The sequence below is a fragment of the Monodelphis domestica genome, chromosome 2 (genome assembly GCF_027887165.1).
Source record: "Monodelphis domestica isolate mMonDom1 chromosome 2, mMonDom1.pri, whole genome shotgun sequence".
Classification (NCBI taxonomy): domain Eukaryota; kingdom Metazoa; phylum Chordata; class Mammalia; order Didelphimorphia; family Didelphidae; genus Monodelphis; species Monodelphis domestica.
In genome coordinates this window covers 139,585,068-139,600,474 of record NC_077228.1, presented here as the reverse complement: position 1 = coordinate 139,600,474, position 15,407 = coordinate 139,585,068, and the positions used below count along the sequence as shown (strand labels likewise).

The 15,407-nt window shown below is 34.5% G+C and overlaps 1 protein-coding gene across 2 annotated transcripts in view; it reads left to right on the top strand.

Annotated features, from left to right (window-relative positions):
* The window catches only part of CNST (consortin, connexin sorting protein), a 126,807-nt gene that overhangs the window by 96,983 nt on the left and 14,417 nt on the right, over positions 1-15,407 (top strand). For both annotated transcript variants that reach the window (XM_007481517.3, XM_056816051.1), the window contains one exon: positions 1,442-2,310. In XM_007481517.3, the coding sequence (XP_007481579.2) occupies positions 1,442-2,310 (869 nt within the window). The remainder of the gene's footprint in view (positions 1-1,441; positions 2,311-15,407) is intronic.

Here is a 15,407-nt window from a genome sequence, read left to right as displayed (position 1 = left end):
TTTCAGCAACTCTCTAAGACTATAATGTGCAGAGAAGCCAACTTGTATTGGGAGGTGGTTTACTCACCTGGGAATTCCATCTCCCAATGAAACCAAGAGGTTCAGTCCCTATCCTGATTTTTCATATGAACATCTTATACTTATTTTACATTACAAAAAAATAAGTTTTTTAGTTGTCCAAAAAAATTAGTCCTTTTGCTACATCATCCATATAATTACTTTTAAAACTTTCCTCCAGAATACCATGTAATTGGAAGATCATTCTGCTTAAAGAAGTATGTATATTTTAAGTCAGTTCAGTTCAGCATGTGTTAAGCCCTTAGCTAAGGTCTTTCTCAGTTCTAAAAATCAGCCTGCCTTTTTAGAGCCCTCCTTGTTTTAGGGGCTGTGGATAATAGGTAATCTAGATAAAAACATCGTCCTGGCCCCTGAGTGTGATAACTCTATAAGTAAGAGGTACAAATTGGAGATCTGTGAGAGAGATCATACAAAACAGAATCAGGAAAACATCATGGAGATTCTGGAACTTGAGTTGAAAATTAGAGGTTGGATGGGTAGAAGGTTAATAGTTTGAGGAAGAAAACTCTCTTTGGTACCTGTCAGGATGAGGAAAGGGAGAGAAACTGAGAAAAAGGTTGGATAGACCAAAGAAGGGCAATACTCTGGTTTGGCTGAATTAAAAGTGTACAAAGAGGGAAATCTTATGCTAGAAAAGTTAATGTTGCCAGATTGTGGAGTGCTTTGGATGACAAGATGAGGATTTGAAGTTGATTGGTAATGAGAAGCTATTGAAAAGTTTTGAACAAAGGACTGACATGATTAGGTATATCTTTAAGAAAAATTAATCTGACAGCAGTATGGAGGATGGACTGCAGGCAGAAAAAAAAATGGATACAAGAATCTATTAAAATAGTATAGGTGTTTGGGGGAGGGTAAATTCCAGCAGATCAGAACCAAATAATTTCCTTTTTTTTTTTAAGTTTTCATAATCCTTAGAAATCTTGGTAGAAATCTATATCTTCTGTGCTAAAAGCAACACATTTTTATGCCTCAATCTAATAATTAATAGTAATACATGTTACCCTACTGAACTTGAAAATTATCTTCAAATATTATCTCATTTGACCCTGAATAAAAAAAGTACAAAAATTTGACCTAGATATTTTAAAAATATTCTGTTTCTGTAACAGAGATTAAATCATTTTTATTAACACCTTTTAAAATGGTTTTGAATGAAATATACTTAGTTCTGTTTGTAAATATATTGATCAGGAAATAATTTACTGAATAACAATTGTATCTCGTGGTTACTCTTACCTGGTTACTCTTAACTGAAGCTGAATATTCTTGCAAAAGATTCCTTCTAGAAATAGCCTTTCTCTTCTTTGTTCAGCTACAAAGTCATTTTTCAAATTGAGAATTTTTTTTCCCTTGCCTTTAGAGAATGAAACTTGGACTGGAAGTGAACCAAGAAAAGAAAACCAGCCTAGAGAGGAAGAGAAGCATGAGGGGAGTATCTCCAATAATCAGATTGATAAGCTGATGGAGGCAGGCAGTCTTCCAGTAAGTGCCAATAAAGACCACATGGAGGAGCAGCAGTGCAGTGCAGAGTCATCACTGGAGTTCCACACCCAACCCTCAGAGACAGTGGGCAGCCAGTCTGGTTCTGATTCTTCTGAGAATTCAAGTAGAGAGGACAGCTGCCTGCTGCTGGGTAAAACAGAAGTCTGCAAGGATGTAGCCAAAAGAGAAGAAATTGCTAATAGGCCTGCGGTGCTGATTTCTGGTAAATCAATGGTAGATCCCTTGATTGTATCAAGCAGTGAAAATATACCTCTTTCTCCTAATGCTGAAGATGAAAATTTACAGACTATAGGAAATGAACTCCAGTGGCAACACCAGGATGCCCCTGATGTGACTGCAGGAGAAGAACTTGAACACAATGCATTGAATCAGCAGCAATCCGATCTTACAGACAGTGATGGAAAATTACCACCTGAAAATGTACATTGTGAAAATGACAAAACATCTGACTATGAACATCCAAAACTACGTATAACACCAGAGGAGTGGGGAGAGGAGGAGGAGGAGGAAGTAAATAAAGAAACAAAAGATTACTTAAACAAGCTTTTAGAAGGATGCCTAAAGGACGCTGTTCTTTATCTTCCATATGAAGAAAATCAGGACGATTCTGACACATTTCAAGATCTTTCACCTGAAGAAGCTTCTTATAGTCTACAGGATACTCTGCCTTCCGATGAGAGCTTCCTTTCTCTTGATGATCTTGCAAAAAGGATAGAGATTGCAGAGGTAAATCTGAGAGATTTAAGGCCAATGATCAGAGTTAGAAATAAATGAAATCTTAAAATGAATTTATTTGTGTACATACATATGAATATATGTATATGTATATACACACACATTTTAAAGTATAATGTTATTTAAGATGTTAATTGAGGGAGTAACTTATTACTTGTATTAGATACAAGAGAGAAACTTAGTAAATGCCAGTTATTAGGACTTAAATCTTAGTTACAAATCAATTGATGAACATCTATTAAGTACCTACTAGGTACCCTCCACAACTTACCATAAATTGTTTTTAGTAATGATTTTTGAAAATCATGAAATATCTAATTACAAGTTTCTGGATACATTTAAGCCATACTCATTGATTACTAGTGAAAGACCTTTAATAAATACAATTTGAATGTAGCAGTTACAGAAAGTTGATCATATGAAAATTATTCTCCAAGTATGGCTTTTAGTCACATCCTTTCATTGAAGCCTTTTCTTTTGTTTTCAAATAGAAAAAAAAATTAGTATATTACATTTTTATATAAATGCTTTTTTTCAATCTTCATAGGGAATATGAAAGCAATTACATATAGGAATGAGTTTTTATTCTGATCTTAGTAAACATAATGTTTTGAGGAGAAAAGCCTAGTAGTACTCACTGCTTGACCAAAAATGAGCCACCTTTCCAGTAGCACAAATGTTATAAGTAATTCAAATTCAGATTTTTTTCTTAAAGAAATTAAAACTATCTTTTGCTAGAAAAAAAAAGTTCCAACAAGCAATAATCTTCTTTTAGAGAAAGTGATTTTGTTTTTTCCTATTAGTTCAGTGGAATAAAGCCAACATATAGGACTTTTTTATTTTCCCAAGTCATTAAGTTTCATTCTTTCCTTTTGATTGATTCTGAGCTTGCTTGATCTATAATTGATAATGACAGAATTCTAGATTAAATAATATAGCCCAAGTATCTCCCAAGTATATTTATTAAGCCAATATTAAAGGCCAACATGATTACAATAATGTAAAACTGTTTGAAATGTATTTTTTTATTTTCAAGGTACTGATATTTAAACCTTCATGGCTGCTAAAGTAGAACATAAGTCAGTGGTTCTCAACCTTTCTAATGCTGTGACCCCGCAATACCGTTCCTCATGTTGCAGTGACCCCAAACCAAAAAATTATTTTTGTGGCTACTTCAAAACTGTAATTTTGCTACAGTTATGATTCGGAATGTAAATACCTGATATACATTATGTATTCTCGTTGCTATAAATTGAGAGGTTGAGAACCACTGACATAAGCTCTTTTTTTACTATTCTTATTTTCTTCATTTAATATTTTTGACTGATTTCTCAGGAATAATTCTCTTACATTTTTATTGACATAAGTAGAGCAAATGATAAAGTAGTGATACTTTTCAGTCTCATTTATTTTTATCTCTGTGCAAATTAGTGCAAATTTGTTGAAGCAAACCCTAAATTACCTTTCCCAACCCAAGAAAGGTATTAACTACAGATCCATAGGAAGATTTTCTAATGACAGTTTAGGCTGGAACAATGAAGCAATCTTAGAAGTAATGCTGTCTGTACAGCCATCATGGGTGGAGAAAAAGAAAAAAGAATGTGTGCTGCTTCCCCACACCCACCCTGATCCCACACAGGATGATGGTAGGGTCTGACCAAAAAAATATATCCAAAAGTTTTTTGTAAACCTGTAAAAATATGTTATGTAAATACAAGCTGTTCTTATTAGACTATGATACTTCACAGTATAACTTACAGAGAATTTTAGAGCTAAAAGAGACCTAAGGGGATAACTAATCTTCCACCCTCATTTTATAGATGAGGAAGTTGAAGCATCAAGAGACCAAACCTAAGAAATGGAATTAAAGTTTGGAAACCCAGGGAAGTAGATTTTAATCTGAACCCTGTCACAAACTAGCTATTTTAGGACAAAAATACAATATAGTTATGCTAGTTTATTTTATTCTGCAAAATCAGTGAATTTAGTGTCTGTTATGCCTAGAGTACTGTGCTAAACACTGTAGGAAAGGAAATTTAATCGACCCCAAATATTTTTTAATCTCAATAACTTCATTTTTGAGTTGGCCCTTTTTTTTTTTTGCAAAACTACCTCTTATACATTAGCACATTAACATCTGCATTCTAGCTATAAATTCTAAGAGTCTCTGAGCTAAAATACAAGTGCTGACAGATTTTTTTCCTATGAAAAAATGGTTTCTTCTACATCCTTTTTTCATTTTACAAATTGCCTTGTTTTGTTGTTGTTTTTATTGAACTGAATGCAGCCAGTGGCTTAATGTGAGCCTAGTCAAGTCAATTAATCTCTTCCTCAATTTCCTCATCTGTAAAATGGGGATAATAATAGCACATACCCCACAAGGTTGTTGTAAGGATCTAATGAAATAAATCTGTGAAGCATTTAACACAATCCCTGGCACATTGCCTATGCTATATAAATGTTTCTTTCCTTTTCATTTTTGTCAAAATCCTGAGTGCCTCTGAAGGAATTATGCATTCTTGCTAGGCATTTGACTTTACAAATACTATTTACAGATCACTCATTTTTTTCTTATGAAACTAAGAAATCAGTCCTACTACAATTGTGTTGGTTTCTTGGTAGAAAAGAGTTTCCCATGAATTTGGGATCATTAGAACTTATTCATTTTAATAATAATAGAGTAAATTTATTACTATACTGATTCCTTAGCTATCTTAATCAGATGTATAGATAGACTTGAGAAGGCAGGCAGACTCCTGCATGAGTCTTCCATATTACTGAAGTTTAACATTTCAAATGCCGATTTTTTTAAATTTCAATCATTTGCTCACATCTTAGAAAACATAGCATGCCAAATGTGATTTAATTTTTTTTTCTATTTGGTATACTTGCACCATGACAGCATGATGCCCTTGGGGACAAATAACTTGTGAGTGCCTGTTTGGTATGTTTTGAAAATAACTAGGAAGTGAATCACCTGTAGATCTTTCCTTGCAGGTGCTTTGCATTTCCCCTGGTGCTGGGACTCACTGGGACAGCAGTTGGGACAATTACAGGGTGATGATATTTCCCAGCTGGCCAAGCTCAGCAAGCCACCTTGTACTGAGAGAGAGGAGTCAGTTTACTCAGAGACAACAGTCTCTGATAACACAGTAATTCAGCCACAGCTCAGATTGCCTGTCTCCAGAAGGGAGCTAAAATTTTGTCTCATCCCTCTAGAGCAGGGTGTGGTCCTTAACCTAGGTCCATGATTTATTTTTTAATGCTTCAATACTGTATTTTAATCATTTATTTCCTTTGTAATCCTATTTATTTCATTTTATACTTTTAGAAACATTCTAAGACGTGATCCATAGGCTTCACCTGGCTTCCAGAGAGGGCCTTGACACAAAAATGATTGGGAACCAGGTTCTAGAGACCTGTTTGAGAACCCTTATGCCCTCCTCTACATAGGCTATCTAATTTCTTCCCATCCAGCAAAGCCCAGGTCCAGCCACATCTCCTTAGTAGGATTTACCTTACCTAAAGACAGCAACTACATTGATTTCTAACACTCATGAACTCTTAGAACTTTTTTGCTTTTCCACCTTTTGACAAATATCTACTACTTTATGTTATTGAGCATTTTTTTATAGATATGAATTTTAACTTCTTCATTTATTTAAGCCCTTACCTTCTGTTTGGGAATCAACACTATGTATTGGCTCCATGGCAGAAGAATGGTGAGGGCTAGGCAAATGGGAGTAAAGTGACTTGCACAGGGTCACACAGCTAGGAAGTGTCTGAGGTCATATGTGAACCCAGGACCTCCCATCTCTGGGCCTGACACTCAATCCACTGAGGTACCCAGCTGCCCCCAAGAATTTTAACTTCTAACATAAATTTTGAGCTTGAGGATTCTGCCTATTGCTTTGTAGATCCTCAACAGTAGCTATATTTCTCACATTCTGGCTGTGTGATCCTGGGCAAGTAACTTAACCTCTTAGTGTATCAGGCAACTTTCTAAATTGCCAAACAGTGGATTTCTGCATTTGTAGAAGGAGTTTACATTCCAGGAACTGAATGTGAAATTATAGATATGAAAAAGATAGTTTGTTGGTATGGTAGTGCACCACAGAGCTATGCTGATGGATAGATCCAAAATACTGGACCTTTTGCTTTTCTTTCTTGTCAAATAAGAATTTCATGGATTTACATTAGCAAGTCTATTGATAGGATCAGAAGGAAAGTAAGCAGGTTTTTTTCTCATTTACTACTTTAAAATAAGAAGTTTTATTTCTTTTAAAAAATTGTTTCCTTAAATGGGTCTATGCTTTGCTACTTATAACTGCTGACTAATGGATCCACCCACCTAAATTGTCAAAAATTGTGTATTAAAAAGAAGCAGTACAACATCCTGTCCCAGTCATCATTTCATTAGCATTTAGGATGATGTCAGTATTCATTCTTTAAGCCAACAAGCTTCATTATGGGCAGATACAAGCAAGTGCTTATAAATCAAGAAACGTGAAATCCAATCTCTTGAAAAACTCGTAGGCTTTCTAGTTAACGCTTTATCTAAGTTATCCTTCCTTTTGAGAGTACCACCACTGAATTAACTTGTTTTTCATTTTTTCTTTTATTATTTCTTGATTACATGTTCCATCATATTGGATTTCTTTTTGCAGACTAAGACTAATAATATCTTGCCTGGAAAATATTTTCACTGAATGTGATTAAAAAGATACCTTTGAGGTCATCTATTTCTATCCTCCCAGATGACGAGATTGAAACCAGCAAAATTAAGTTGACTTGTCTAAGGGCACAGAGGGATTAAGACTCAGCCAAGGGGGTTTGAATTCAGGTCCTTTGACTGCAGAATTAACATTCTTCTTTCTGTGTCCTGTGCTTCCCAAACTATAATTTTATCCCCGTTTTAAATAGAGGGAAACCAAGATTAAGAGACTGTAAGTCATTTGCCCCTTCACACACTAAGTCAGAGGCAGAATATGGAGCTACAGCTTTGCTAATTTTGAGTCAACCATTCTAGACTCCTTTGCTACAGTACAGTAACTGGCCTTTTTACCCTCTTCAGGATTCAGTATATTCATTCATAAATAGTATCAAATGTTAGTTTCCATTTAGTGTCATCTTTAATAATGTGTATATTGTATAAAGTGCTTTAACTTTGAGTTTTCCTCATTAATATCTAACAATTCATTTTCCACATATCAAGTCTACTCTCATAGTTTTATATTAACTGATATACATTTCTAAGCCAAATGTTAGATTCCTAAAAATTAAATCATTTGTTTAAATATTCCTAATTGAGATAGAACGCAAAGTAGTATGACTTTGGTGTTAAAAATTATTTCCAAAAATATTTTTGAAAGAAAACATTTTTAACTGGTAAATTTTGTTTTAACACAGCCAATAAACATAGACAAAAGACAAAGTAGACTTTCCAATTAACCAAAACTACAGAAAAAAGTGTTTCTAAATGATTGTATATTCAATCATATGCTTTTGTTATTAACCCTTTATTTGTTTGGGTTTTTTTTTTTAAACCCTTACTTTCTGACTTGGGATCGATACTAAGAATTGCTCCCAAGGCAAAAGAGTGGTATGGACTAGGTTTGAGGGTAAGTGATTTATTTGCCTGGGATCACACAGCTAGGAAGAGTCTGAGGTCAGTTTTGAATCCATGATCTTCTGGCCTGGCATTCATTTCTGCTGAGTCACCTGCCTGCCCCCTACAAAAGTGCCATCTTTCCCCTTATATTTAACCTATGAGTATCTCCAATTATATTTAACTGGTGTTTGTGGCCATGTATTGCTTTCATTTATATTCTTGTAGTCAGTGTTTATCTTGTTCTTGTAGTTCTGCTTTTAAATCTTGCAACTACTTGTATATACCACTTTCTGTAAATCTTCCCATAGAAGAAAAAACTTGTTGAACTTCATTTAAATCTTGTAACTTACTTTAGTCAACCTTTATTACATGGCTCTTGCTGTGTGTGATATGCTTGGTTTGAGGGAAACTCCAAAAGATATTTGATAAATTCTCTTTTAGATATTAAAATAGATGCCTATTGGATGATAATTTAAATTGGTTGAGAACTGGTTGAGTGACTAGACCCAAAAAGTACTTATCATTGGCTTAGTGTCAGTTTGAAGGGAGGTTTCTAGTGCAGTACCCCAATGATCTGTCCTTAAGCTAGTGCTTTTAGAAATATTTTTATTAATGTTTTGATTAGCAGAACAGGTCACATACTTATCAGCTTTTTCAAAAGACATAAAGAGAGCCAACATTTCAAATGACAAAGTGAGATACTATTAGTATAATGCTCCATATAGTCTCTGGATATAGTAGGCCCCTAATAAATACGCGTTCCCTTCCCTTCCCTAAGTCAAGATCAAAAAAAGATATTGACAGACAAACTCTACAACATTAGATTGAAGCTAATAGGATGACATTTAACAGCTAAATGTAAAATCTTGTGCTTCGGTTCAAAAAAATCAACTATATGGGATATGGAAGTTATATCTAAATAGCACTTAACCTTTCTTAGTATCTTAAGAGATAGCAATGTCTGGAGGGGAGAGGCTCTAGAAAAGAAAGTCTAAAGGCAGTCAAGTGATTAAATTTTAGTGAGTTACTTATCTAGGGGTAACTAGGTGGCTCAGTAGATAAAACAGGAGGCCCTAAGTTCAAATCTGGCCTAAGACATGTTCTAGCTGTGTGACCCTGGGCAAGTCACTTAACTCCAAATTCACCTGCCTTGGAACTAATTCTCAGTATTACTTCTAAGATGGAAAGATAAGGATATATATATATCTATATATGTATGTATATACACAGTTTGAAATTTTGAACCATTCTACAGTGCCTGGCACCCTTTTCTTAGTTTTTGTTGAAAATTGAATATATATATATATATATATATATATATATATATATATGTGTGTGTGTGTGTGTGTGTATTTTTATATTTATATATATATATATCAAGGTAAAATGAAACTTGAGATGAAATATGGCTAGAAAATCATGCATCTGAAATAGAGATAGAGTATTTAATGAATATATAAGCTTAGTATGGGCAAATAGTATGATATAACAGCCCCCCCAAAATCTGAAAGTGTTTCATATTTTATAGAATATAAATGTATTGATAGAGGCCTTCACATGCTGTCCAGAACGAGGAAGCTGATATCTAGCCCACTATATTCTGTGTCAGTTTGACCTCATATGGAATACTGTCACTTATTCCTGGCAGTCATTCAGTCTGTTAGAAATGTATTAATTGTCTGCTATGTGCTAAACCGTCTGTTAATTTTAGAAGAATATATGAGCATTTGTCACAGGAAATTTTTAATGTGTGATCTAAAGAAAAGAAGCTTAAGGTTAGATAGTATAGTCATTTGAAAGAATAACCGTACTTGTTTTACTTGAATTCAGGGAGCAGAATCAGAAACATGGATAAAAGTTAAAGACAAGTATATTTTAGATCAGCTTAAGGAAAAATGTCCCCCAAGTTGAGCTATTCAGAAGTAGAATGAATGATTATTCATGGGTTAATGAGTTTTGAACCAGTGACGATCATCAAACAGAGGCTTGATAACCCCTTTAGTCAATCAGTAAGCATTTAAGAACCTCTTATATGTCAGGCATTATGCTAGGTGCTAGGGATACAAGGACAAAGAATGAAAGGACCCCTGTTCTCAAGGAACTCACATTCCAGTTAGAGACAACAGGTGCATATGTAAATATGTTCAGAATAAATACAAAGTCATTCAGTGTAAGAGAGTAAAGGAAGGAGAGCACTGCAATTTAGGGGTTTAGAAATGGGAATGTTGTATAGAGAATTCTTGGTTAAGTAAAATTTAGATTATATGGACTCAGAGGTCCTTTGTACTTTGAGATTCAATTGTACTGACAAAGCAATGATTTGACTTGTACTTCTACCAGAAATCCAAGATTTTATATGTAGCCTACAGAGCAATGGTTCATGAAAGTTCAAAGATTCTCAAACCAGAGTTAATCAAACAAGTCTTATTCAGATTATATTTTATTTCAAAGATGCTCTTTTTTCTTTTCTTTTTTTTAAACCCTTACCTTCTGTCTTGGAATCAATACTGTGTATTGGTTCCAAGGCAGAAGAGCAGTAAGGGCTAGACAATGGGGGTTAAGTGACTTGCCCAGGGTCACACAGCTGGGAAGTTTCTGAGGGCATATTTGAACCTAGGACCTCCCATCTCTCGGCCTGACTCAATCCACTGAGCTACCCCGCTACCCCAGGAAGATACTCTTCTTGTATAAAGCAATAATGGAATAGTACTACAGATCAAAAAAGGGCCTCCAGTATGTGTTCTGTTCTTTTATATTTCAAGTAAATGATTTTAACCTCAGCTTCTCTGATTTCTTCTAAACATACTAGATTATATTATGCCATTTGAGTTAGAAAACAGCTTTATTTGTTTATTCAACAAATTAATTTTATGAAAGGATATTTAAGGTGCTCTTTGATATTAGGGGGTTAGCATTGAAAGGGTTGCTTATTATGCGCCTGTGGAGCAGTAGGCCAGATGCATTTTATTTTGATCTTTAGTTATTCAAAGAGCATTACCAGTAGTAATTATATTAATTTGCAGCCCAAAGAATTTTGTTCTCAATGGAAACACATTGGTGAGTTTTGTTGTCTCCTTTTTGATGTGAGGAGGGGACTATTTGAAGAAGAGCTTAGCACTCAGTTTTGAAATCTTATTTCCTGAGTTATACTATTGAATCATGGTTAAACAATAGAGTAACTAAAAAGATTGATCAGTATCCTATTTAGGTGCCTACTGAAGCACATTATATTCTGTCTTCTTATCTTTGTAATTTTAAGTTGTACACCAAGACTCTTCCAAGGACACAGCTCAGGTGGTATCCCCATATGTCAACCACCTTCATTTAGGTTCTTTGAACATCTCTTTTTGGCCACCTATTCCTCCTCCCACATGCCATCCCAGCTCTTTTTTTTTTTCTATCTTCAAGAGGTTCAATACCCCTGGGCAAAACTAAGAAGAAGGGGATAAGATGAAAAGAAAAAGGAAAGCTTTGACCTTACTCCATTCTCAGTATATAAGGAGTCCTAGTTTCTTTTGAGCCATATCCCATCATTTCAGACAATATACCAATCTTTAATTAAGGGAGCTAGGAAAGAACTGTATAGATTATACTTTGGTTTGTGGCCAGAAACTGGAGTGGTGTTGCATAATCATAATGTATTGAGCCATTTCCAAGAACAGTGGCTCTTACTCTCTCATCCTGACCCCTCCCTCAGCATATGACCAGAATTCCTTTCCACCATTATAAGTGCTGTGATGCCATCTACCAAGATTGTTAATTACCAAGGTGGTCTCCAGAACCTCCAAGTTGAACTGAATTGAAGAAACTAGAGTTGCTTAAAATTTTCACACATCAAAAAATTAAGCTGAGGACTTCAAGAAAGAAGCCAATTAGATACTGATCACAAACATGGTTTAAGCATATGTAACAATCAAATGACTAGCTTTCTTATTAAGCAGTTGCATGAATTCTTTACTACCTATCCCTGCCACTTTTAGCTTATTAAAAAATGAGATAGTTTGATATAGTGGAAATAGCCCTAAAATGTAGAAGTTAGAAAAATCTAGGTTCTGGTCCCAGTTCTCCAAGCTGTCTCTTTTGTATGCTCCAGAGTAATTTTTCTTTGTTTGGACCTGCTTTCTTGAGAAGGTTTGAAAAAACTATTCTTGTTTGTACATGAGACATATGTATTTATACTTAAAATCTTAATGTAATTCAAGTTACTTTAAATTTCTTGGAACAAAGATATTATTGGGAATACATTTGAAAGGTATAAATTGCTGACTGTATAGATTTTTAGAGACAGTGGTTTTTGTGTGCTTATTTTCAAGGAATTGAAATGAAATATTTAGGAACTTCACTCTAAGAGCCTTAAGAATCAAAAGAAATAGTAGTTTATGCGTATGCACAGCCTATTATCAAAGACAGGTTTATATTGGAAACTATATCAGTATTCTATTTCTCACCTATGAGTTGGAGCATAGACATTATAGATAGTCCTTAAGGCAATGCAACATTTAGTGATTTGTATTTACACAGCCAGTTATACCCATATTATTTAAAATACATTCTGCAGACCCCCAGCATAATTGACATATCTTCTTAAGGTAAGACTGTCCCCCTCCAAGATCTAGTGTTGTTACCTAGTCCCTTCTTCACTCTGCAGAGTTCCTCTCCTCGGGATTCTTATGACATAATCCTCTAGAAGTCATTCTTGAGTGATTGACTCAAGGAATAATAAAAGAGAAGGAGAGAGAAGGGACAGTAAAGCAAAGAGTAACCATTGTAAAAGGAATAAAAATTATTGGACTAAAAGAAGTGTCACATGACTATAGAGTAATGAAACTGAGTAGGTGAGTGTGTGGGTGTAGTCAACTATCTCTGAAAATAACTTTACAGAAAAATTAGAAGAGGTTTTTTTAACAGCATAATTTTATCAAGTATATAGATGGCCAAAGAGACTACTTTGAAATATATGTATGAGTTGTTACATTTCTAAAAATCAGTATCATTTTAGGCACTCTTAGTATTCAAATTAAAATGAAACGAGTACTGTCTTACTAAAATAAACACAAAACCAAGAATTTTGTGTTCATTTAACACTCTTTTTAAATGACAAGATCATTGCTTTATCCCACTGTATATGTATCTTCCCAATTAATCATTTGTGGTTCCAATATGCAATTTAGATGGTCTTATATTTGTATACAGTCCATAAAAGTGATTGATAAAAGGAAAAATTAGTTATGTAGTGATGGTACTATTATTATAATAAAATAACATATAGGACTTGTGGCTGAGACATAGAGACTTGAGAATTGGTGATTCAGACTCAAATTCAGAGCTTTGCACCTTTGAATTCAGAGCTTTTGCACCTTTGGTCACCTGTTCCAGCGAAAGTCTCAATGCATTTTGGCATGAAGCAACAATTTATAATGACCTCTTCAACAAAAGATTACTACTCTATTGTATTTTTACTTCTGAGTAATTAGTCTGAGTCCATTCCTCTTAATTAACCTCAAGGTAGGGTCAGTCTAATTTAGTTTTCTAGTTTTAGTTAATTTGATGAGTAAGAATCCTGATGACCAAAACCGTTCATAACCTTTTTTGTGTGTGTGTGAGCCAGAGGTAGAATCTCAAGTTTTAATTGTAGGATTTAGAAAAGTGACCGGATTTTAAAGGTCCAACTTCTCCTTTTACATAGAAAGAAGCTGTCAACTAAAAGAGATAAATAAAATGATGTTGGATAAGAAGCATTCTCTACACAACAACTTCTCGTTAGAGGTTAATCATTTCTAAAGATATAGAGATAGGGATTGTAACAGTTAAATTAGTTTCTCTACTAAATGTATTATATTTTTATGAGATTTATTAAAGATTATTAGAAATCAAGGAAATAAGAAAATACAAAATTCACAGCCACTTACTCTACATCTTGCATGCCAGGTAGAGAGACACATGTGCTTAGAAGTGGAAGAAGAGAGCCTCTTAGGAGGCAGAGAGCCCTTTAAATATAAAAATTGTGTTCTCGCACTCAGGTGAGATTATAGGGAATTCTGGGAAGTACCAAGGACTTCTAGGGATTGAAGTCTGAGGTTCACATCTCCATTTTTGCATTCCCCATTTGATTGTTATTGGGAAACCAGTTTCCCCAAAAGGATCATGAAAACATAATCAACTTAAAGATTACAATAATTTGAGAATAAGAGGAAAAAAGAACAAAACTAGTAATTGCTAGACGCATTGACAAAAAGCCAGTTAGGGGGCAGTCCCCTTTGGCATGAAAGTATACATACAAATAAATGTTCAATCAACCACACCCAAAGTTCATTCTTGATCTTCTCGTGCAGCTTGTGGTCTGGAGGCATCTTCATGGTGTCTTCTCCAAACAGTTCAGTTTCTGGATTCGAAGAGGTAGCCTGTTTCTTCACCTAAAATTCTCCTGGACTTGAGATTCTGTTGATATAGGGAACTCCTGAAGCACTGGAGCATTAAGTAATTGGCCCAGGATCACTGAGCCCCATATGTATCAGAGGAAACACAAGAACCTAGCTTAAAGACCCAGTTTCTATCCATTACTCCATACTGCTTCCCTTTTTATGGGGCAACATAATTAGCTTTTATACATTTGCCTGTTCAACTAATGCTGGTTATCAATACCCTCAAAAATAGATTAGAGCCAAAGATTGTTCTTTATGTTTAATATAATCTGCTCTCATCTATAATCTGATTTAAGAGTCCAAAGCCTAAGCAATTATGGAATGACTGTTTTAAAGAAATAACACTGGTTCCTTCCTTTTATGCTTTCTTTCCTGCCTTCTTCTACACACAAATAGAAGGAGATAGTATAAGAGGTACAGATGATCTCATATGGACTAATTTGTAATGCATCATTTAAAATTCATTTTTAATATTCCTGAAACATGAAGCAATTTTTTTAAGGATTGGATAACTAACCTGAACTATAATAACCTAAAGGCATATTAATTTCATTGTCAAATTTTAAGTACAAAATATTTATTTGCTCTGCCTTCAGTTACATTTCTGTAAAATTACAAAAATGATTAAATCAGTTCTTTTAACTATGGCTTCCTATTGCTAGTTCTAGAAAGATAGCTTATTTAGAAGATCATAAAGTATTTTTCATTCATTAAGCATTCTTTACCTACTATGTTCTAGGCACTGTGTTTAGGCCCTGAAGGGTATACAAACAAAAACAAAATAATCCCGAGTTTTCCTTCTATACCATCTCTTTTGTTGATATAATAAGCTTTCTTGAGTTTAGATATTGCTTCTTTTTGGTTGATTCCCGAATCTGTATATCTCACCCTAGTCTCTCCCCTAAACCTTAGTCTCACATCACCAATTTGCCTCTTGCACATCTCAAACTGAATGACCCAGAGGACCTCAGCATGTCCAAAAGAGAACTCATTATTAAAAAAAAAAAAATCCCCTCTTCTAGCCTTCCCTGTTATTGTTGAGGACACCATCATCC